Raw genomic sequence first — 24,260 nt, 5'->3', positions numbered from 1 at the left:
TGATCATGTGCTTGTTAAAGTGGACATCTCTCTGACCATTCTCAGAGAGCCTCCTCAGCGTCGACGAGTCTGGCATTTCACTCAGGGCAACTGGCACGGTCTTCAAGCAGCCATCAATCATCTGGACTGGTCTCCCATCTCTACTGCCTCTGACATAAATTCTTCCTGGGAATTCTTCCAAAGCAAACTGCTCTCTCTCATGCACAGATTTATCCCATCTCGTCTTCTGTTGTCATACCCTTCCTCCCGTCCATGGTACACGGAATCTTGTGGTGAGGCTATTGCCCAGAAACAACTTGCTTTCGTCTCCTGGAAAGCAAATCCAACGGAAGGAAATCTCATTTCCTTTCACAAAGCCCGAAACAAGTGTGTGTCCACCCTCAGGAGAGCCAGGAAACAATATCTCTCCGTTCTCAGGACCGAACTCTCTTATCTGTCTCCCTCTTCCAAATCCTGGTGGCGGCTTGTCAAATCTGTTTCTGGTGTTTGTTCCCCCTCCATCCCCTCTCTCACCTCAAATGGCCACACGGCTGACTCCGCACGTGAAAAAGCTGAATGCCTCAACTCTGTGTTTGCCTCTCAATCTTGTGTCCCAAACCCATCACTCTCTGTACCCACCGTACCCAGCTGCTCCTGGACTCTGTGTCCTTTCCTCCTGACAAGGTGGAAAAGTTTATGTTAACCCTCGACTCGGATTCTGCAACTGGACCTGACGGCATCAGCCCACGGGTCTTAAAATCCTGTTCTTCCGCTCTTTCACTCCCTCTCTCTGTTCTCTTCACCCTCTCCTTTGCTCAAGGTCATCTTCCATCTGCTTGGAAATCTGCCAACATCACCGCTTTGCACAAAAAAGGTGCAAAAACAGATCCCAGCAACTACAGACCAATCAGCCTTCTCCCAATTATCAGCAAAGTCATGGAATCCATCATTGCTTCAGATATGAAATCTTTCCTCTTCTCTAATGGCTTGATCTCTGATCATCAATTTGGTTTCAGACCTGGACACACTACTCTGGACATGCTGCTTCTGCTTTCTCAACAATGGATGGAGGTCCTCAATGCCAAACAGGAAATTAGAGCAGTCTCCCTTGACATATCACGTGCCTTCAATACGGTCTGCCACCCCGCTCTGCTCACCAAACCGTCCTCTTTTGGTATCCATGGAAATCTCCACGCATGGCTGGCGGACTTCCTCTCTAGTCATAGTCAACGTGTGGCCCTGAATGGGTTTCTCTCATCTCCTCTTCCTGTTCAGGCTGGAGTTCCACAAGGCAGTGTTCTGGGCCCTGTGCTTTTTCTGGTCTTCATCAATGATCTCTCTGACTCTCTTGAAAATCCTCTGTATCTCTTTGCTGATGACTCTACTCTCTGTCGCTCCATTCTTCATCCCTCAGATCGGCAGTCTGCTGCCTCCTCACTCTCTGTAGACCTGGACAAAATCACAGACTGGGCAAACAAGTGGAACATGTCTTTCAATCCTGACAAATCTCACACTCTTACGATGTCTCTCCGAAAAGACCGACTGGACAACCCTCCCATCCACTTTCTGAATAATCCTCTCCAAGAAGTTCTGTTACTCAAGCTTTTGGGTCTCACTATCTGCCATGATCTTTCCTGGGAAAACCACATTTCAAATCTGGCCTCCAAAGCCAGTCGCCGACTGGGCATCCTCCGTCGTGCGAAGTCCTTCCTTGGCACACCTGAGCTCCTCACCACATACAAGGTTTTCATCCGCAGCTCAATGGAATACTGCTCTCCCCTCTGGGCTGGTGCTCCTGCCTCACACCTAGCTCGTCTTCACGCTGTTGAAACCAAAGCATTCAGAATCATTGGAATCTCCTGCGATGAAGCTAACTCCAAGGGCCTCTCACTCACTCACCGCAGGCAGGTTGGTGGTCTTTCCATCTTCTACCGACTCCTCTCTGGCCTTGCCCCCCCAGCTCTCTCTGGGCTCTGTCCCGCAAATATTCCTACAGGTCGCACAAGATCTGCCTGCAACCCTCTTATGGTCAAACTGCCAAAATCAAGACTCTCTGCTCACCTTCACTCCTTCATTCCTCTTTTCTCCCGCCTATGGAACAAACTCCCTCACTCTCTTCAATCCCACTCCACCCTCCAGGTCTTTAAAACAGCTGTTCACCACCATCTCTTATCTTCCCCCATCCAAAACCTTGATCTTTTCTACCCCCGCTAATTTCACCGCAATTCCACTTTTTTGAAATACGAACTTCTGTCCTGGAAGTCCTTGGTGTCCTTGTGTTTTATACTTCTCCCTCCACCCCCCCCCCCCTTCCCACGCCTCCTCCCCCCAAGCCCTCTCCCTTCCACACATCTCCCTGCTCTCAAATGTTGTGTTTGTGTGCTTCCCCTTCTCTCCCCATCTTGTTTTCAGCTCCCTCTTTTTGTGTGCTTTGTTTGTCTGGTTGATTTGTTTGTGAAGTAAATGTTAGCTCTTTCACGAGCCTCGATTCAGTATACAAACAAACAAAAAAAAAAAAAAAAATTTTATTTAATTTTTTATTAATGCCTTATTTGATTAAATTTCTAAAAGATACATCTTCGGATGAAGCACAAGTGGTTTTGTCATGGTATTAGCCAATTGATTAAGAAAATATTTTGTGATAATCTTTTATTGATTTTAATTGTACAATTAATCAATCAGTCAGTGTGATCAGTGTGATTAATGTTCGCTCTTTCACGAGCCTCGATCTTGTATACACAACAACAAAAAAAATAAAAAATAAAAATAAAAATGCCGCAATGCCGCGCCCCGGCAATGCCGCGCTGTAGGATATTTAATTATTTGGCATGGGGGCGGTGTACGTTGAATGTATGTGTACTTGTCTGTACTTGTTTTATTGTTTGTTTGTTTGTCCGGGCGATATCTCAGCCATCCTTTGAGCTAGGAAGCTGAAATTTTGGCACAATAGTGAGTATGCTTTGGCAAAAACGGTATTTTTTGTTTTTAGATTAATCAATTTATTGATTAGCTATTTAATTATTAATCGATTAATTAAGTACTTATTTATTTCCTTTGTCTTCTGGGCATTATCTCAGCCATCTTTTGAGCTAGGAAGCTGATATTTGGACATTATAATGACCAGGTGATTTGGCTGTGAAGGCTATTTTTGATTTATTGATTAATCAATTAATCGATTATTTATTTAATTATTCAATTAATGACTTAATAAAAAAAAAAAAATTAAGTTACTGATTTGGATGAAACGGTGGTGATTTAGGTGGCTATTAGCCAATTGATTATTTATTTAATTATTTTATGATTATTATTTATTTATTTTCATTACTAATCATTTATTTATTTTCTTTCTCATCTGGGCATTATCTCAGGCACCTTTTGAGCTCGGAAGCTGATATTTTGACACGTGACCAAGTGATGTGGCTATAAAAGATATCTGATTTATTGATTAATCAATTGATCGATTAATTATTTATTGGTTAATCAATTAATTATTTACTTTTTTCGATTAATGAATTATTTAATTTATTTTCAAAAAGTTACAGCTTCGGATGAAGCACGGGTGTTTAGGTATGCTATTAGCCAATTGATTAGGAAATATTTTATGATTATTATTTATTGATTTTAATTATGCAATTAATCAATCAATTGTTGTACACATCTCCCTTCCAATACAGTCTCTATGCACTGCATGGCGGTATTGTCGAGCGCAGGAGCCCTGACAATGCCGTGCTGGAGGATATTTAATCATTTGGCATGGGGGCGGTGTACTTTGAATGCATCTGTACTTGTATCTTTACTTGTATCTGTACTTGTTTCAATTTTTTTTTTGGATATGGAGATTATTCCACAAAGTGTTTCAAGTTGGAAACACATAATACAAGGGGTTCAGAGACATTGCAGAGAGAGACCAAAGGAAATGTTGAAAGACACAAACCATTTATCTGGCCTTTATTTATACGACATCAGATTGTTAATAAATAAAATATTTTAACATGACTAAATATATCATCTTAGGTAAACCAAAAAAAACAACCAATTATGCCTCAAGGCAAAAAAATATCTTATTGTGGGGGTTACCCCATTGGGACATAATCCACAGGCACGGGACCAGTGGGGCTATTGATTGTATGGGCGTGGCGTGCGCTCGGTTGTTGGAGCCACGCCCCCTTAAGAGTGAGTTGTGTGATAAAAGATGCGTGAGTTCCGGTATGAGTTTAATTCTGTTGGAATAAAGGAGCTATGATCAAGCCACGAAGTGTCTTGCCCTCTCGTTATCCGCAACTCCTACATTGGTGACCCCGTCTTGCTCTCAAACGTTTTCGGAGTTTCAAACGAACATGGCGACAAGCGCAATTTCGATTAAACTGCCGGAGTTTTGGGAACGACAAGCTGCCGTTTGGTTCGCACAAGCTGATGCCCAATTCGCCATTCGGAGCATTTCTGCGGACGACACGAAGTATTATTATGTCGTGTCTGCGCTCAGCGGCTCCACTGCGACCAGAGCGGTGAGCCTTCTCCAGGATCCTCCGAAGGGCCGCAAGTACGAGACGCTAAAGGCGCTGCTGCCCATAACCTTCGAGCTCACTGAGACCGAGCGCACCCGCGAACTACTTTCTCTACCCGGGCTGGGCGACTCCAAGCCGTCGGAGCTTATGGACCACATGTTGTCTCTCCTGGTCAGCCACCGACCATGTTTCCTCTTCAAAGAACTGTTCCTGCAACAGCTGCCAGGTCAGGTACAGACAGCCCTGGCCAACTCGCCTGTTAAGGATTTCCACGCCCTGGCCAGGGAAGCAGACAAGTATTTCTCTGCCAGTCAGCAATGTAGTGCGGCTGCATGGGACCCCGGCCCCGTCGAGCCTGCGCCGCTGGCGGACACCCTCGCAGCCGCCATTACGGCCCAGCGGCGAAGGCCCCAGGCTTGTGCTTTTACCACCCAAGGTTTGGGCCCAAGGCCAAGGCATGCCGGCCACCCTGCAGCTTCAGCGAGTCGGGAAACGGGATGGCCGGCGCTAGTTAACTGCCATGAGCGTCAGCCGTTTGGGCAGTTTGTTGTTCATTTCGGACACCGACTCCGGACGTCATTTCCTCTGCAACACAGGGGCCCAGGTGAGCGTTCTACCTGCGTCGGCATCGGACCGGGAGGCCTGGAGTCACGGCCCCACCCTGGAAGCCGCCAACAGCAGTACTATTCAGACTTTTGGCAAACGGACAGCGGAACTGTGCTTGGGCGGGCAGCGGTTTACATGGGATTTTGTCACGGCGAGGGTGGCCACCCCCTTGCTGGGCGCCGATTTCCTCTGCGCCAACGGCCTATTGGTGGATGTTAAAAAGCGGCGGCTCATTAATGCGGAGACATTCAGTTCTCTTCCATGCTCGCTGAGCGGGTCCGCCTCGACGAGGCTTGCTTGCACGCTCTCGACCTCCGATGAGTTCGCCCGCCTCATCACCGAGTTCCTGGCCCTTACGCGGCCCACCTTTTCGGCCGTTGCCGTCAACCACGGGGTGGAGCATCACATTCCGACCACCGGCCCGCCTGTCTACGCCCGGGCTCGACGCCTCGACCCGGCGAAACTTGCTATCGCAAAGGCGGAGTTCGACACGTTGGAGCGTCTTGGCATCGTGCGACGGTCCGACAGCCCGTGGGCCTCGCCTCTCCACATTGCGCCGAAGCCGGGTGGCGCCCGTGTGGGGATTATCGCCGCCTTGACGCCACCACTACCCCTGACCGCTACCCAATCCTGCACATCCAGGATTTTTCTGCCCGCTGGGCCGGTAAAGTTTTTTTTTTTCTAAAGTGGACCTCGTTCGTGGTTACCACCAGGTCCCCATCCGGCGGCAGGACGTTCCTAAGACCGCGGTGATTACACCGTTCGGGTTTTTCAAATTCCTCCGTATGCCTATTGGGCTCAAGAACGCGGCCCAGGCTTTCCAGCGCCTGATGGACAGCGTGTTGCGGGATTTGCCGTTTCTGTTCGTCTACCTGGACGATATCCTCATCGCCAGCGCTTCCAGGACGGAGCACATGTTTCACCTCCGAGCGCTCTTTGAACGCCTCAGTCAGCACGGCCTGATCATTAACCCCGCCAAGTGCTTGTTCGGGGTGGCTTCAATTGACTTTCTCGGCCACCGCATCACGAAGGAGGGGGCCGTCCCACTGCCGTCTAAAGTGGAGGCTGTGAAGGGTTTTCCGCGCCCCCCTCACCGTCGAGGCCCTGCAGGAGTTTTTGGGCATGGTGAACTTTTACCATCGTTTCGTGCCCCGTGCGGCCCAGCTGATGCGGCCCCTTTATGAGGCCCTCAAGGGCAAGCCTACCAAACGCGCCATTGACTGGACCGAGGAGATGGCCAAGGCTTTCACGGATGCTAAACTGGCCCTCGTCAGCGCAACCATGCTGGCGCATTCGTCGCCCCACGCACCGATTGCTCTCACCACGGACGCTTTGGACTACGCGGTTGGCGCCGTGCACGAGCAGTGGGTCAATGGGGCGTGGCAGCCGCTTGCTTTTTTTTAGCCGGCAGCTCCGCCCTAACGAACAAAAGTACAGTACCTTCGATCGTGAGCTCCTAGGCCTCTGCCTAGCTGTCCGATATTTCCGTTACCTGTTGGAAGCCCGCCCGTTCACAGTGTTTGTTGACCACAAGCCCCTGATTTTTGCCATGGCCAAGGTCTCGGAGCCGTGGTCTGCTCGTCAACAACGCCAGCTCTCCTTCGTTTCCGAGTTCACGACGGACATCCAACATGTTGCTGGGAAGGATAATACGGTCGCCGATTGTCTCTCCCGGTCCATAGTCGGCGCGGTTCACCTTGGCATCGACTACGCCTGCATGGCGGCCGATCAGATCTCCGACCCGGATGTCCAGGCCTGCAGTGCGGCAGTCACGGGGCTTCGACTGTCTGACGTGCCGTTCAAGGACATGGGCACCACGCTACTGTGAGACGTTTCCTTGGGTCAGCCTCGCCCCGTCGTACCCACCAGCTGGAGATGGCTGGTGTTCGATGCTGTCCACGGTCTTTCTCACCCGGGCAGGAAGGCGTCGCAAAAGTTGGTGGCAGCGAAGTTCGTTTGGCACGGGCTCAGGAAGGATGTGCGCGACTGGGCCAACACCTGCATCGAGTGTCAACGCTCGAAGGTGCATTGCCATACCCAGGCCCCGTTGACGCCATTCACAGTACCCGAGCGACGGTTTGACCAGGTTATCGTGGACCTGGTGCCTTACGACGGGCCACTCCACGTTCTGGAGGCCGGGGACAAGTCCTTTGTGGTCGACATCGGTGGCAAACCGGACCACCTTTCGGTGGACCGCCTCAAGCTGGCTCACTTGGACCTAGACCAGCCCCCTCGGTTGGTTCAACCCCCACAGCAGGGCCGTCCCCCGTCGGGTAAGTCCGCGGTTGACCCGCCTACCGCCAAGCCGCTAACAGTCCCTGCTCGGGTCATCAGGGGTCGTTTCGGCAGGGTGGTTAAGGCCCCCCGAAAACTGACATTGCCCGTGCGAGTGAATTCTGGGGGGCGCATGTGGGGGTTACCCCATTGGGACATAATCCACAGGCACGGGACCAGTGGGGCGATTGATTGTATGGGCATGGCGTACGCTCGGTTGTTGGAGCCACGACCCCTTAAGAGTGAGTTGTGTGATAAAAGATGCGTGAGTTTCGGTATGAGTTTAGTTCTGTTGGAATAAAGGAGCTTTGATCAAGCCACAAAGTGTCTCGCCGTCTCGTTATCCGCAACTCCTACATTATACGGTTTATGATTAATGGTAACGATGCAGATACAAGGGAAATGCATTTCCATATACCCTTGTGGAAGAATAACAAATCAAGCTCAAATTGGTTTTCAAACTGCTCAGTTGTTCAGGTTAAGTTACCACAACACCCATATAGAGTCGTGGCCAAAATATTGGCACCCTTGCACTTTTTTCAAACAACTCACAATTTTCTCGAAAAAGCAGTTGAAATTGACAAAAGTATTTGGTCTCCACAATTCTTCATTTCAATGTTAATATTACAGAACCTTTGTTTTTTCTTCAAAATGTAATATATCCTTCCAAATCAGAAAATAAAAAGAAATGGCATTGACAAAATTATTGACACCCTTGACTTAATATTTGGTAGCACGGCCTTTGGACAAAATAACTGCAGTCAAGCGCTTCCTTTAGCCATGAATGAGCTCCCTGCACCTCTCTACTGGCAGTTTGGCCCACTCTTCTTGTGCAACCTGCTCCAGTACTCCCAGATTTGAATGGTGCCTTTCCCAACTGCTGTTTTCAGATCTCCCCACAGGTGTTCAATGGGATTTAAACTAGGACTCATTGCTGGCCACTTCAGAACAGTCAAGCGTTTTGTTTTGAACCATTCCCAGGTGCTTTTTGAAGTTTGTCAGGGGACATTATCCTGCTGCAAGACCCATGACCTTTCATGGAGACCCAGCTTTCTGACACTGAATTGAACATTGCGCTCCAAAATGCCTTGGTAATCTCCTGATTTCATGATGCCGTGCACACATTCAAGGCACCCAGTGCCAGAGGCAGCAAAGCAACCCCAAAACATCACTGAACCTTCTCCATGTTTGACTGAAGGGAAGGTGTCCTTTTCTTGGAAGGCTTCATTTTGTTTTCTGTAAACATAAGAGATGATGTGCTTTACCAAAAAGCTATAAGTTGGTCTCATTTGTCCACAGGACATTCTCCCAGAAGGATTTTGGCTTGTTCTGGTGTGTTTGGAAAACTCCAGTCGAGTTTTCTTATGTCTCTCTCTCAGCAGTGGGGTCCTTCTGGGTCTCCTACCAAAGAACCCCCTTTCATTGAGTTGGTGACTGATGGTGCGAGTTGAAACTGTCGTACCTTGTGTCTGAATACAAGCTTGAATCTGTTTGGCAGTTGATCGAAGTTCTTTCTCCACCATTTGAACAATCCTTCGCTGCAATCTTCAATCAAGTTTTATCTTGCGGCCACGCCCAGGGAGGTTGGCTGCAGTGCCATGGGCCTTAAACTTCCTGATAACATTGCGTACAGTGGACACAGGAACATCAAGGTCTCTGGAGATGGACTTGTAGCCTTGATATTGTCCATGCTTGGCTACAATCTTGTGTCTGACCTCCTCAGACAATTCTCTGGTTTTCTTTCTTTTCTCCATGCTCATTGCGGTACACACAGTGACACAAAACAGCAGAATGACTCCTTTTCTCTTTTCAAACATGTTGAATGAGTGATTTTTATATTGCAGGCATCTGCACATCACCACAGGTGAGTTCAATTCCAAAGTAAAGGAGAATCACCTGCTTGAAATCTAATTATTTCTGACAACTTCTAAAAGGTGCCAATAATATTGTCCAGGCCATTTTAGGATTTCTGTGTGGAATAAGCTAAGATTTCGTATTTTTTTCAGCTTTTTTTGTTTTGTTTTTCCACTGCAAACAAAATAAATACATGTGTGGATACTAAAAGATTTTTTAATTTCAACAATTTTCTGGAAGAAATGGTGCATTATTTGAAAACAGTGCAAGGGTGCCAATGTTTTTGGCCACGACTGTACATTGCTTGGTTGTACAAATAAAGAATCAAAAACAAAACCCTGCTGTTGGCTGCCCATGCACAAAGCTGTCTGATTGGCTCTTACTTTACCAAGGACAGGTCATAACAGATTAAAGTGTGCCTCACCTATGCAATTTTAGTGCATGCAGGCAGGCCGACCTACCAGCAGCAAGTCAGTTCTACTTTATGAAGCGCAGTAATATGGCATCTTTAAAATAGGCATCAAGCCAACGCCAATTGAAGAAACTAAAGTGGGACAGAGTTCTTGGATACTCGCCCAAAAACACAGGTGCTGGTAGAAATGCATACAGAGAGGCAAAGCCAATGGAACAAACAGTATAACATGGCACAGGATGAGTTGTCATTGACTGACTTTAGGACAAGAAAACAATAAAACAATCGACTTGTTTGCCCATCAAACAAGAAAAAGCAGCTTGTTTGGAAAAAAGAATGAAACATTTAGCACATCGTGCAGTGTCAGTTCTTTAACATACAATGGAACAACCGGATGTTACAATGGCAACTCTTATGTCTCACTTCATCTTTGTGTTGTATTTTTTTTTTGAGCTTCAACCGATATATCTATCAATGACAGCCTGGTGTTGGCTTAGTGGTTAGATTCGTATCTCGTTCGATCGCTGAATTAACGCCAGGGGGGTTGACTCAGCCTGCCATCGTTCGGAGGTCGGAAAATCGAGTACCAGTTCACTGGTAATTCCCTGTGTGTCGCAAGAGGCGACTAACAGGGTTGGTGGCAGGACGGGCATCCAGCCATAAAACATTGCTTCAAAAAGGGGAGCACGGTGCCCGAAAAAGGCCAACCCCTGCTCTGTGGGGAAAAAATGGCCTCTAAAGGCGGTTCTGCAGTCAGTGAAAAAGTAAGTACACCCCATGTAAAGTTTTGACTTTTTCAAGATATTTCAACATACAGCTATTTGATCTTCATTTCAACAATATTGACAGATAAAGGTGATATAATATAACAAATATCATGAAACATTTACATTTTTAGTCCATTGTATAATTTAAATAAACATAAATGCAAATTTCGCACGTGGAAAAAGTAAGTACACCCCATGAAATGTTTTTTAAAATCTTTTTAACATATGTGGACATGTCAATATTTGATCTTCATTTAAACAGTATCGACAGATAAAGGTGATCTAATTGAACAAAAAACAATGAAAAATTGACTTTGCAATAATTTATTCAACAAAAAATTAATGGAGATGCCATTTCCTTCTGTGGAAAAAGTAAGTACACCTTTGGCTCTAATAGGTGGTATTGCCCCCTTTGGCAGAAACAACGTCAAGTAGGCGTTTCTTATAACTGTCTACCAGTCTGACATCGACTGGGAGAAATTTTTGCCCACTCCTCCATGCAGAATTCTTTCAGCTGTGCGATGTTTGAAGGGTTTCTTGCATGCACAGCTCGTTTCAAATCCCCCCAACATCTCGATGGGATTTAGATCCGGGCTTTGACTTGGCCATTCCAGAACCCTCCATTTCTTTATTTTCAGCCATTCTTTGGTGGATTTACTGGTATGTTTAGGGTCATTGTCATGTTGCAAGGTCCACCTTCAGTTGAGCTTCAACTTTCCAACAGATGGCCTCACATTATCCTCAAGCACCCGCTGGTGCAATGAAGAATTCATAGCGGATTCTATAATGGTGAGCTGCCCAGGCCCTGATGCAGCAAAGCTGTCCCAAACCATAATATTCCCACCACCATGCTTTACAGTTGGTATCAGGTTCTTGTGGTGAAATGCTGTCTTTGGTTTTCGCCAAACATGTCTTCTGGTACTGTGGCCAAATAGCTCTACCTTTGACTCATCTGTCCAGAGCACATTGTTCCAGAAGTGCTGGTCTTTGCCGAGGTGTTCATTGGCAAACTTTAGTCTTGCCCTGATGTTCTTTCTGGACAGCAAAGGTTTCCTCCTGGCACACCTCCCATGTAGATCAAATTTGTGCAGCCTCTTTCTAATGGTGGACTCGTGCACTTTGACATCAACAGTGGCAAGAGCTACCTGTAGGTCCCGTGATGACATTCTGGGGTTCTTAGAGACTTCTTTCAGCATCTTGCGGTCTGCTCTCGGGCTGAACTTGCTGGGGCGGCCTGGCCTGAACAAGCTGGCAGTTGTTTGGAATATTCTCCACTTGTAGATGATCTTCCGGACAGTCGAATAATTGATTTCAAATTGTTTGGAGATCTTTTTAAATCCCTTCCCAGACTCGTAGGCATCTATAACCTTCTTTCTGAAGGCCTCAGAGAGCTCTTTTGATCGAGGCATCGTGACGCCGCACACTTCAACAACAAAGAGCAAACCAAACTAAATGTCTGAGGTTTAAATAAGACAGGTTCCTCCAAGATCCTCTCTAACGATGTTCTAATCATTTGTACCTGAGCTGGTGCACCTGATCTAATTTTAGGTATTTGAAGTAGTGATAAATGTAGGGGTGCACTTACTTTTTCCACATGCGAAATTTGCATTTATGTTTATTTAAATTATACAATGGACAACAAAATGTAAATGTTTCATGATATTTGTTATATTATATCACCTTTATCTATCAATATTGTTGAAATGAAGATCAAATAGATGTTTGTTGAAATATGTTGAAAAAGTCAAAACTTTATATGGGGTGTACTTACTTTTTCACGTGACTGTATATATATATATATATATCACTGATGAAAAGGGAGTAGAATATAATCCTGAGGGAAATTGACTTCCGGTTCTGGGCTGCTCCATGTGAGCTGCTGGTTCTTGAAATCCTTCCTCCAACTCAACAATGCTAAGTTTCCTGGACCAGATACATTGTGTTTTACTGTTATATTTTAATTTTTGTGTTGCTGGTCATGTTTGCCTCCAAGTTTCTGTGCCAAACCATACTTTGCCGTGTTGAATTGTCGAATGTGTCCCGAGTAAAGTCCAGCCGACTTGCGTAGGGATGGGATAATGGGGTTTTTTGTACATAGTAGAGGCTCGTGGAAGAGCTATAATAAATACACTGAACAGATCAGGACAAAAGAAACAGCAGAGAGTGGGGTAGGGGTGGAGGAGAGGAACACCAACAGCAGAGCCAAAGGTCAAGACAGAAGGATGCAGACAAATAATGGATGTGGTGAGGAATGGGGGGCAGGAGAGGATGTGTGGGGTGTACAAGATGAATAAAGAAGGGAACTCTCAGGAGGGAAAACGGAAAATTTGGAAAATGGAGAGATTTGGAGTGGGGTGGGTGGTTAATGAGGGTAGGAAAGATCATGCTTTTGGATTGGGGACAATTCGAGATAGTGGCGGACAGCTGTCTTGAAGACCTGTAAAGAAAAATGAGATTAAAGAGAATGTGGAAGTTGGTTCCAAAGGTGGGATAAAAAAGAGGAACAAATGAGTGGAGGTGAGCAGTGATCTTGGATTTAGGTAGTTTCACCAGAAGGGGGTTGATGGTAGACCATGTGAGCCCTGCAGAAACATAGGGAGGAGGGAGGGGGAGGGAAGGGGGTGGACAAAACACGGAAAGAGCAGAGGGTGCAAGACCAGAAAGGACGTGGCACCACCAACCTGTCTGCAATGTCGAAGTGATATACCCATTGACTCAGCTTCATCGTGGGACATTCCAATAATCTTAAAGTTTTTGCTTCTTCTTGGCCTACCCATTCTTTTGTTTAAGATTCTTGGTTGTGCCTCAGTTTTTTATCACATGTACTTCGTTTTACTCCTTTCCTCCCAGGTATTGTTACTTCTGATCTCTCAGCTTAATCATTTTCCCCTCCTCACTCCAAAACAAAGTACAAACAAGAAAGAAAAAAACCTCAATCTGCCATGCACAGTTGCTCCTTCTTTCCCTATCCCATCTCCTTTTCAATATCCCCAAACTGAATATTCACAAAATAAATGTTTCCTTCTTTAAAAGCTCCCAATCTAATATACAAAAGGAGCTCGGTCTGTTATATTTTAATATTCGGTGTGCCTGCATCTGTGCGTGCGTCCGGCCGTCGACAATGATCCCAATCAAGCAATAACGATACCCCCTACACGATCAGCAGTGTTATCGATCAGATGCTAAGAGATCTGCAAACAGTGCAATATAGTTGAGTAAGGTTAAGATAGATGGGACGGTTTCAAATTTACAGTTTAAAACAAAAAATCTTCTTTTTCACTTATAATAATGGCGAGTGTCATTCAATCCCGTTTTTCATATCGATTAGATTCAGAAAATGCTTGCTATATTCAATACTTTTTCTTTCAACATTTCCATTTTATTCATACAACAGTAATACGATCTCCCTATCAAACAGTAGTTCTGATTATACACCGCCTTTTAAAGCAAACGTAAATCTATCTCGACTCCAGTCAGTGAAGCGACAGATCTCATCTTCTAGTAACATGAAAAAACGCTTCAACAAATGCATTATAAAAGGCCTTACTCTTCTTACTACTCCATCAGGAACAACCCATTAATTATTTTTTTTCATCAAAATCACTTCCGCTTCTTTTTCACAAGGCATATTTTCCAAAACCCTTTCTCTCGCAAATGCTTACTTCATCCAGGCTCCTTTCCTACCTTCAGCCCCATTTTCCGAGCTGTGCTTTCAATGCAAAAAATTGCTACCACCCAACCCATGAAATCTTTTGCCATATATCCAGTTTGGGAATCCTGAGAGGTCCATCTTGCATAGGTTGTGTGCAAACGACAATCAATTCCCCCTTCACGTCCATTTATGGTGTCAACCCCCTTCATATCATTACACCCCCTTCCCAGCTTGGTGTTGGCATAACGGTTCGGGTGCTGGCTTGGGATTCTAGGAGCCCGAGTTTGAATCCCGGTCGATCGTTGAATTAAAGCCAGGGGGGTTGACTCAGCCTGTCATCCTTCCGAGGTCGGCAAATTGAGTACCAGCTCACTGGTAATTGGGGCACTGCATCAATGGCACAAACGTGCTTCCAGAAAAATGATGCAACCAGCAGCCACAGGCTGCATACGAAACAACAACCACCACCCTGCACTCTCCCAGCTTCGCCACCACCCTGCACTCTCCCAGCTTCGCCACAACCCTGCACTCTCCCAGCTTCGCCACCACCCTGCATTCTCCCAGCTTCGTCACTACCCTGCACTCTCCCAGCTCCGCCACCACCCTGCACTCTCCCAGCTTCGCCACCACCCTGCACTCTCCCAGCTTCGCCACAACCCTTCACTCTCCCAGCTTCGCCACCACCATGCACTCTCCCAGCTTCGTCACTACCCTGCACTCTCCCAGCTTCGCCACAACCCTGCACTCTCCCAGCTTCGCCACCACCCTGCACTCTCCCAGCTTCGCCACAACCCTGCACTCTCCCAGCTTCGCCACCACCATGCATTCTCCCAGCTCCGCCACCACCCTGCACTCTCCCAGCTTCGCCACAACCCTGCACTCTCCCAGCTTCGTCACTACCCTGCACTCTCCCAGCTCCGCCACTACCCTCGCCACACTCTACGAGCAGCTCCTCCTCCACTGTCCCTAAACGTGCGAACCTCAAATATCCGAGGCCTCCACTCCAAACTGACATCTTTCAATCCAAGGTGCTGTCGATAAACTGGACATCATAAACAGAATTCTTCATTCCACTTCCTCCTAATTCTGTAACTAGACCAAATTTAATCAGCTCATGTGTCCGAAAAACCTTCTCTGCTGCTCTTGCAATTCCCCCCTCTCTGCCCTATGCACACTGTCATTTCCCGAGGTCATATATAATTTGCTTGGAAATCAGCAAAATTACAACATTACATATAAAGGTACAAAAACCGATCACCTATTAGCTTACTTCCAATCATCAGCAAGTTCATGGAATCTATCATCGCAGTTGACATACAATCCATCCTTTTCTCCAACGACCTAATCTCGGATCACCAATTAGAATTCAGATCTGGTCACTCTACCTTGGACATGCTGCTTCAACTCTGCAAACAATGGATTGAGGCCCTAAATGTCCTGCCTCACACATGAAAACCAAGTCCTTAAAAATCATTGGAATCTCCCACTTTGAAGCTGAGTCTATGGACCTATCACTTTGCCATCACAGACAAGTCGGTGACCTATTTGTCTTATTTTGCCTCCTTTCTGATCTTACACCCCCCCCCCCCCCACCCTCGTCATCCATTGTCCGCACCCCCCTTCCAGGTTTCTGCACTCGCATCCACTCATTTGTTCCTCCTTTTTCCCACCCGTGGAACAAACTTCCACATTCTCTTAAATCTCATTCTTCCTCTAGGTCTTCAAAGCAGCAGTTCAACACAATCTCAGATCATCTCCTATTCAAAACCATGATGTTTTGTACCACCGTAAAGCCATTCCACTTCCTCCTTCCCTCAATCCCCCACCCCACCTCTTCCCCCCTTCCCTATCTTATTTTGTATCTATATTTTGTATCCGTATTTTTGCAAACTACATCCTCGCCCTATTCCTCATCCCTACCTGTATCCCTTGCCTGTCTGTCTATTTTTCCCCTCTACTTTGCTGTTGGTGTTTCCTCCTCTTTCTTTTCCCTTTTGTTTTGTTATGTCCTGATCCGTTCTGTGTTCTAACTCATGACCCTGTATGCAAAAAAAAAGAAAAGAAAAAGGATACTTCTTCTAGAGGTAATGCTTCTGACTGGGATCAATAAATTACAAAGCAGGAACACAAGGACAGGCACATATTAAATTTTACTTGTTCTTTCAAGGATCAAAATCACTAGGAAGAAATTTGGTAAATAATTTGATGATCTTGCAAATATGGAGGAATATTTAACGCCAAACATTATGACTGATTGCCAGGATGTGCATTGCAAACAAATAGCACACCCACATGGACTTTTCGTAAAGAGTAATGCGATTTGCTTTGCGAACCAGGAAGTGCCGTTTGTATAAACACCAACACCACCAAGGAAGGATGGTCCAACAGCAGGTCATTGAGCAGCGATAGAGAGGACAATTGAAAAGTTCAATTCAAAAATGCAATAAACGGCTATTCCACATTTTACAAATTATTGCCAGCTTTGCTATGTTCACTGGTAGTAGATGTAGGTAAGCAAAACATTTTTCGTCAAAATGCTACACATGCCATTACATTAAAAAAAAACAGCTGTTTTTCAAAACAAACCATTTGACATATCGAGCTATCTCATATCTCATAACATACAGAGCACAACACAATAGAACTATCTCATTTTGGAATAAAACGCTCATCTTGAGACTAATGTGTTCTTATTTAAGATTGTATAAATAAAAATAAATAAATAAGTGTGTGTGTGTGTGTGTGTGTGTGTGTGTGTGTGTGTTTGTGTGTCAGTCAGTCAGTCACAAGTAAATAGTTGTTTATTTGTGAATGATTTGGTCACACAGCCAACAGGCTACTTGAAGTCAGATGTGTGCACAGGGAATGGCTTCAAGGCACTCGTCATGTTGCATCGACATCGGTGCGCTTGACCCACCAAGGTTGTGGAGCTGATTTTCAGGCTTAATTAATTACTCGGGAGAGCATAAGAGACAGTGTGTGGGCTTGGCTCGAACTTACTACTGGAGACAGCCTGGGTTAACCATCTCATTCCAATCCCACCAACTAGAATACACGAGCAGATAATGCTCTGTTTTTTTTCATTCAAATTCGAGGCAATTTCCCAACTTTCCTTCAATTAACCCAGATTTTTGTTTTCCACATCTGGAACATTTCACCAAACCATTCCCGATCTTTCCTGCAGGTTTTTATATTGTCCATCCACCAGCATTTATTGTGGAAGGCTCCGGTGCTGTCTGTGCGGCGTTTCATTCTTTATGACATTTGCATCATTCTGGTATCCAAAACAAACCACACATCTGACTGCAAACTTCCCGACTTACATTACAAACTTGATTTAAAAACATTTTAATTTAGCCCACAAACATCTTCACATCTGAGGTTATTATCAATGCAAATCACAGGCACAGAATGTAGCAGACCTTTTGTGCTACAAAAGGTCTGCTACATTCTGTGTACACAGAGAAGTAAAGTTGATCAAATGATGATGATGATGATGGCAACTTACCGAAAATCGAAGAACTCCAAAGTTACCAAAATCATAAATTAGTATTTGGTAGAAAAGTTCTTGACTGGAAAAAAAAAAGCAATTATATTAAAAAGAGACAATCACCTTGCTCGATCACGTGTGTGAAGTGTGAAGCATGATAAAAGTTACGGGCCTGTGCTCACCTGAGGTTGGTTGTGTTGAGCAAGTACAATTTTGTTTGATGTTGGACAAGTGCCCACTGCGGATCCACACATCCAACAAATGAGTGGTTCTTAAAGAGTTCCTGCAGGCCTGCAGATAACATTGACAGAATGAATAATCAACATTTTATTGTTTTACATCAAGAGTAAATCTTCACAGGAACGACTGCCGGAGAACCCTTACAAGTGTACCTTCATGCTTTGCACTATCAATCTCTTCCCGCAAGGACAGTACACTGGCTAGATTGATCACTCGGCGCTTTGGAAGGCAAGCTGCAGTCGACTCGCACTGCTTTTCTGTTGGGCTTTTCATCTCCTGACCCTTTTTATCTCCCTCTGTGCGATGGCGCTTCCTGCACACATCAGGATGCAACAGACCATGTGGATGAGTGCTCATTCATTCATTTAGCAATTTTTTTACTCATTACATTGATCTCAGGTTCATGATGTAGCGTGCACATAAATCATGGGCAAGACAAGGGCTCTCGTACACTTAAGCTTACTTTACATTGATTACAAGCACACTTGCAGACACTCAGCAGATCAATTACCAACGCACATGGGGTTTGAAACCGACATCACGAGCTAGGATCCCAGATGGAAACACGAAACAGGCTGGGAGATCTCGCGAGATCACGGCGAGGTCAGGTCTTTTCGAAGCTGTTCCATGCGCTCACGCTTTCGAAGCGAAGTAATCTTTCACAATTGTGTTTTTGTCGAGACTGTATCTATCTTTCGGTGTGTGTACCTATAGCGTGTCTTTAGGAAAATTTTTTGGGGTTAATTTTTCGTACATGTATACACAATCGTCGGTTAATGCGTGTCGAGTATTCTGAGGCCTAGTACTCGTAGGCTTTGGCTACCGTACCGTCTCCGACCTTGTGGTTTTGTTTTTCTCTTAGCGGTTCGTCGAATGCGCTGCAATTATTTTCGTTCTCTGTTTCGTCCCAGTCGTTCACCCCATAACTCCTTGTTTAATATCTCTACTCAAAAAAAAAAAAACCCCAAAAAATATTACCTTCTCAGGTATTATTCGTTTATTTGTTGTTCTTATTTGTTCGTTCGTTCTTCGTTCACGTTGTCCGCGATCACGCGATCACGTGGTTAGAAATGTTTAATCTCTCCCCTGAACAACTATTTTCTCTCATATATTATAACACCTTTTTCTTCTTCTCCTACAAAAGGATGCTTTCGTCTTGCTCACCAAATCTATTCATTCCAAAAAAAATAAATAATAATACCATCTCTTACAGTTCCTCTTTTGTACATTCCCTAAACTCTCCAGAACTCCACTCCTCCTTCAGCGTCCTCAAACGTATTTTTGACTCGAAGGTCTCAAACTCATTTTGCAAAAAATGTTCGTTTCCCATGAATCGTACACTTTTCAAAATCCAATCTCACCCCTCCCCTCCAAATCTTCCCCATCCCCCCTTCCCTCCAAATCTTCCCCATCCCCCCTTCCCTCCAAAACTTCCCCATCCCCCCTCCCCTCCAAAACTTCCCCATCACCCCTCCCCTCCAAATCCTCCCCATCACCCATCCCTTTCAAATCTCCCCCCTTGCCCCTTCCCTCCCCTCCCTCCTAAACTCCCCCCACACCCCTCCCTCCGAGACTCTCCCTCGCTCCTCCCCTCCTAGACTCCACTCTCACCCCTCCTCCTCAAAGCATCCTCCCTGCTTCTTCCCCCTTCCAACTTTCACCTTCATCTCCCCCAACCTTCTGCCTCGCTCTTCCCCCTCCTCAAATAACACCTCACTGTGCCTCACCCAATCTCCATCAAACCTTTTGTCTGCCCCATTCTTCCCTTTCTCCAAGCTATTCTGAAATCTCTGAAATCTCTGACACACCTTCAACAGCTCTCCCTACCTCTTCCTCCTCTTCCACATCTTACCCTACCCCTCCCCCCCCCCTGTTCTGTATCCGATGCTCCCCCTTCCTCTTCATTAACGGTATGGACCTCAAACATCCGGGGCCTTCGCTCAAACTTGACCGATCTCTCCATACAGGTTGCTTCTGACAAACCAGATGTGATCTGCTTAACAGAAACTTTCCTTCTTCATGATGTCTCCGATGCCTTGGTATCTCTCCCAGGTTACTCCCTCCTCCGGTATGATAGACCTGAGCCTCGTCCTGGAGGTGGGGTTGCTATCTTTATAAAAAACTCTCTTCCTCACTCGCCCTCCACTGCCCTCTCTCCACCTCACCCCCAGGAATACCTTTGGCTACGGCTTCCCCTTCGCTCCCACCTTTTGTTCATATGTGTGTTGTACCGTCCACCAAACAGTGATGACTCCATCTACATCTCGCTGTCTGATAATATGGACCAACTTCTATCTACCCATCCCAACTCTCTCTTCCTCATATGTGGTGATTACAATTGTCACCATGCCAGTTGGCTGGGTGTGGGTACCTCTCTCACCAGCCATGGCTCTTCAGCAAAGGACTTCTGCGACTCACTGGGACTGACACAATCTGTCAATTTCCCGACCCGGATCTCAGTCAACGGAGCATCTTCTCTTCTGGACTTGGTTATGACTAACTTCCCTGAAAATGTCTGCTGCTCTTCTTCTGCTCCAATCGGCTCATCTGATCATGTGCTTGTCAAAGTGGACATCTCTCTGACCATTCTCAGAGAGCCTCCTCAGCGTCGACGAGTCTGGCATTTCACTCAGGCCAACTGGCATGGTCTTCAAGCAGCCATCAATCATCTGGACTGGTCTCCCATCTCTACCGCCTCTGACATCAACTCATCTTGGGAATTCTTTCAAAGTAAATTGCTCTCTCTCATGCACAGATTTATCCCATCTCGTCTTCAGTTGTCATACCCTTCCTCCCGTCCATGGTACATGGAATCTTGTGGTGAGGCTGTTGCCCTGAAACAACTTGCTTTCGTCTCCTGGAAAGCAAATCCAACGAAAGGAAATCTCATTTCCTTTCACAAAGCCCGAAACAAGTGTGTGTCCACCCTCAGGAGAGCCAGGAAACAATATCTCACCGTTCTCAAGACCAAACTCTCTTATCTGTCTCCCTCTTCCAAATCCTGGTGGCGTCTGGTCAAATCTGTTTCTGGTGTTTGTTCCCCCTCCATCCCCTCCCTCACCTCAAACGGCTTAACGGCTGACTCCGCACGTGAAAAAGCTGAATGCCTCAACTCTGTGTTTGCCTCTAAATCCTGTGTCCCAAACCCATCCCTCTCTGTACCCACCGTACCCAGTCGTACCCAGCTGCTCTTGGACTCTGTGTCCTTTCCTCCTGACAAGGTGGAAAAGTTTGTCAACCCTCGACTCTGATTCTGCAACTGGTCCTGACGGCATCAGCCAACGGGTCCTAAAATCATGTTCTTCCGCTCTTTCACTCCCTCTTTCTGTTCTCGTCACCCTCTCTTTTGCTCAAGATCATCTGCCATCTGCTTGGAAATCAGCCAACATCACCGCTTTGCACAAAAAAGGTGCAAAAACAGATCCTAGCAACTACAGACCAATCAGCCTTCTCCCAATTATCAGCAAAGTCATGGAATCCATCATTGCTTCAGATATGAAATCTTTCCTCTTCTCCAATGGCTTGATCTCTGATCATCAATTTTGTTTCAGACCTGGTCACTCTACTCTGGACATGCTGCTTCTGCTTTCTCAACCATGGATGGAGGTCCTCAACGCCAAACAGGAAATTAGAGCTGTCTCCCTTGACATTTCACGTGCCTTCGATACGGTCTGGCACCCTGCTCTGCTCACCAAACTCTCCTCCTTTGGTATCCATGGAAATCTCCACGCATGGCTGGCGGACGTCCTCTCTGGTCGTAGTCAACGTGTGGCCCTAAATGGGTTTCTCTCATCTCCTCTTCCTGTTCAGGCTGGAGTTCCCCAAGGTAGTGTTCTGGGCCCTGTGCTTTTTCTGGTCTTCATCAATGATCTCTCTGACTCTCTTGAAAATCCTCTCTATCTCTTTGCTGACGACTCTACTCTCTGTCGCTCCATTCCTCATCCCTCAGATCGGCAGTCTGCAGCCTCCTCACTCTCTGCAGACCTTGACAAAATCACAGACTGGGCAAACAAATGGAACATGTCTTTCAATCCTGATAAATCTCACACTTACGATGTCTCTCCGAAAAGACCGACTGGACAACCCTCCCATCCACTTTCTGAATAATCCTCTCCAAGAAGTTCTGTCACTCAAGCTTTTGGGTCTCACTATTTGCCATGATCTTTCCTGGGAAAACCAGTTTGAGTTTGAGGTGAAGGTGGGAGTGCATCAGGGGTCGGTACTAAGTCCACTACTATTTGTAGCTGTGATGGAGGTGCTGGCTCAGAACGTAAAGGAGGGTTTACCGTGGGAGTTGTTGTATGCAGATGATCTGGTGTTGATTGCGGAAAGTATGGATGGACTGAAGGAAAAGATGAACAAGTGGAAGGAATGTATGGAGACAAAAGGTCTGGAGGTGAATATTGGAAAGACAAAGGTGATGGCAAGTGGTAAAGCATGTGGTGAGGTGGAAAGAACTGGGAAGTGGCCATGTGCTGTGTGCAGGAAGGGTGTCGGAGTGAACTCCATTCAGTGTACAATGTGCGCTGAGTGGGTTCATCAAAAATGTAGTGGTCTGAGAGGGTCATTAACCAGTGTGGCAGCTACATTCAAATGTAAGGTGTGCGCAGAGGGAGCTGCAGATGGAGGAAATGTTGAGTTGGATCTTGGAGATGGCGTGAAGCTGGAAGGTGTGAAAACATTTTGCTACCTCGGAGACATGCTGAATGGAGAAGGTGGATCAGACTCGGCAACGGTTGCTCGAGTGAGATGTGCATGGAAGAAGTTTCGGGAACTGAGTGGCGTGCTGATGAGGAGGAGAGTGTCGCTGAAGCTGAAGGGAAAGGTGTATGCTGCATGTGTGATAAGTGTTATGATTTATGGGAGCGAGACATGGGTAATGAACGTAGAGCAGCAACGAAGGCTGGAAAGGGTGGAAATGCGAATGGTTCGGTGGATGTGCGGAGTATCGTTGAGAGAGAGGAGGACAAATGATGAATTGTGAAAGATGATGGGAATATTGCCTGTGATTGATGCTGTGAAGAGGAACAGGTTGAGATGGTTTGGTCATGTATTGAGGAAGGATGAAAGTGACTGGTTGAGAAGAGTGATGGAAGTTAATGTAGAAGGAAGTAGAGGACGGGGAAGACCGAGAAAGACTTGGCTAAAGATGGTGGAAGAAGAAATGCGGGCAAGGGGGTTAACAAGGAGAGATGCAGAAAATAGGGCAAAATGGAGAAGATTGTCATGGGGACCGCAAGGCTAACCCCCGCTCTAGCAGGGAAAATTGCCTTAAAATGCATGTTGTTTCCTGGGAAAACCACATTTCAAATCTGGCCTCCAAAGCCAGTCGCCGACTGGGCATCCTCCGTCGTGCGAAGTCCTTCCTTCGCACACCTGAGCTCCTCACCACATACAAGGCTTTCATCCGCAGCTCTATGGAATACTGCTCTCCCCTCTGGTCTGGTGCTCCTGCCTCATACCTAGCTCGTCTTCACGCTGTTGAAACCAAAGCGTTCAGAATCATTGGAATCTCCCGCAATGAAGCTAACTCCAAGGACCTTTCACTCACTCACCGCAGGCAGGTTGGTGGTCTTTCCGTCTTCTACCGACTCCTCTCTGGCCTTGCCCCCCCCAGCTCTCTCTGGGCTCTGTCCCCCAAATATTCCTACAGGTCGCACAAGATCTGCCTGCAACCCTCTTATGGTTAAACTGCCAAAATCAAGACTTTCTGCTCACCTTCACTCCTCTTTTCTCCCGCCTCTGGAACAAACTCCCTCACTCTCTTCAATCCCACTCCACCCTCCAGGTCTTTAAAACAGCTGTTCACCACAATCTCTTATCCTCCCCCATCCAAAACCTTGATCTTTTCTACCCCTGCTAATTTCGGTCCTCTTGTCTTTTATACCTCTCCCCCCCCCCCCCACCCCCTTTCCCACGCCTCCTCCCCCCAAGCCCTCTCCCTCCCACACTTCTCCCTGCTCTCAAATGTTGTGGTTGTGTGCTTCCCCTTCTCTCCCCATCTTGTCTTCCGCTCCCTCGTTTTGTATATTTTGTTTGTCTGGTCGATTTGTTTGTGAAATAAATGTTAGCTCTTTCACGAGCCTCGATTCAGTATACAAAAAAAAGAAAAGAAAAAACCCAATAAAATGTCGGTGCGTTTATATATCACTTTTTTTTCCGCTTATGTATTACTCAAGGTTGGAGTAAGTCCGATTGCTGGTTCGACATCGATCGATCAAATAACTTTAGGTTTTGTGACACGTTTATTACTTGTGACACACGTTTATTAAACTTTATTTTCCCAACATTTCTTTTGATTTTCATTTTTATTAACCTTCGATTCATTCTATCTTTGCAAGTAAAGATGTTCTTCTTCTTCAGCACCACTGAAGGTGGATGGAGGTTATGTTTTCACCACTGTTTGTTTGTCTGTGAGCAGGATATATCAAAAAGCTATGGATGGATTCGGACGAAACCTGGCGGACAGGTTCGGTGACAA

The 24,260-nt window shown here is 46.2% G+C and overlaps 1 protein-coding gene across 12 annotated transcripts in view; it reads right to left on the bottom strand.

Moving 5' to 3' along the window:
- Nucleotides 1-24,260, bottom strand: part of MLH1 (mutL homolog 1) — a 155,025-nt gene that overhangs the window by 40,482 nt on the left and 90,283 nt on the right. For all 12 annotated transcript variants that reach the window (XM_078786812.1, XM_078786834.1, XM_078786850.1 and 9 more), the window contains exons 15-17: nucleotides 17,932-18,092; nucleotides 17,722-17,830; nucleotides 17,558-17,621 (exon numbers count right to left, since the gene is read on the bottom strand). In XM_078786812.1, coding sequence (XP_078642938.1) covers nucleotides 17,558-17,621; nucleotides 17,722-17,830; nucleotides 17,932-18,092 — 334 coding nt within the window. The remainder of the gene's footprint in view (nucleotides 1-17,557; nucleotides 17,622-17,721; nucleotides 17,831-17,931; nucleotides 18,093-24,260) is intronic.

Source organism: Myxine glutinosa, chromosome 1 (assembly GCF_964187855.1).
Source record: "Myxine glutinosa chromosome 1, kmMyxGlut1.1, whole genome shotgun sequence".
Classification (NCBI taxonomy): Eukaryota; Metazoa; Chordata; class Myxini; order Myxiniformes; family Myxinidae; genus Myxine; species Myxine glutinosa.
The sequence above is the reverse complement of the archived record's forward strand: the minus strand, read 5'-3'. Positions and strand labels throughout refer to the sequence as shown.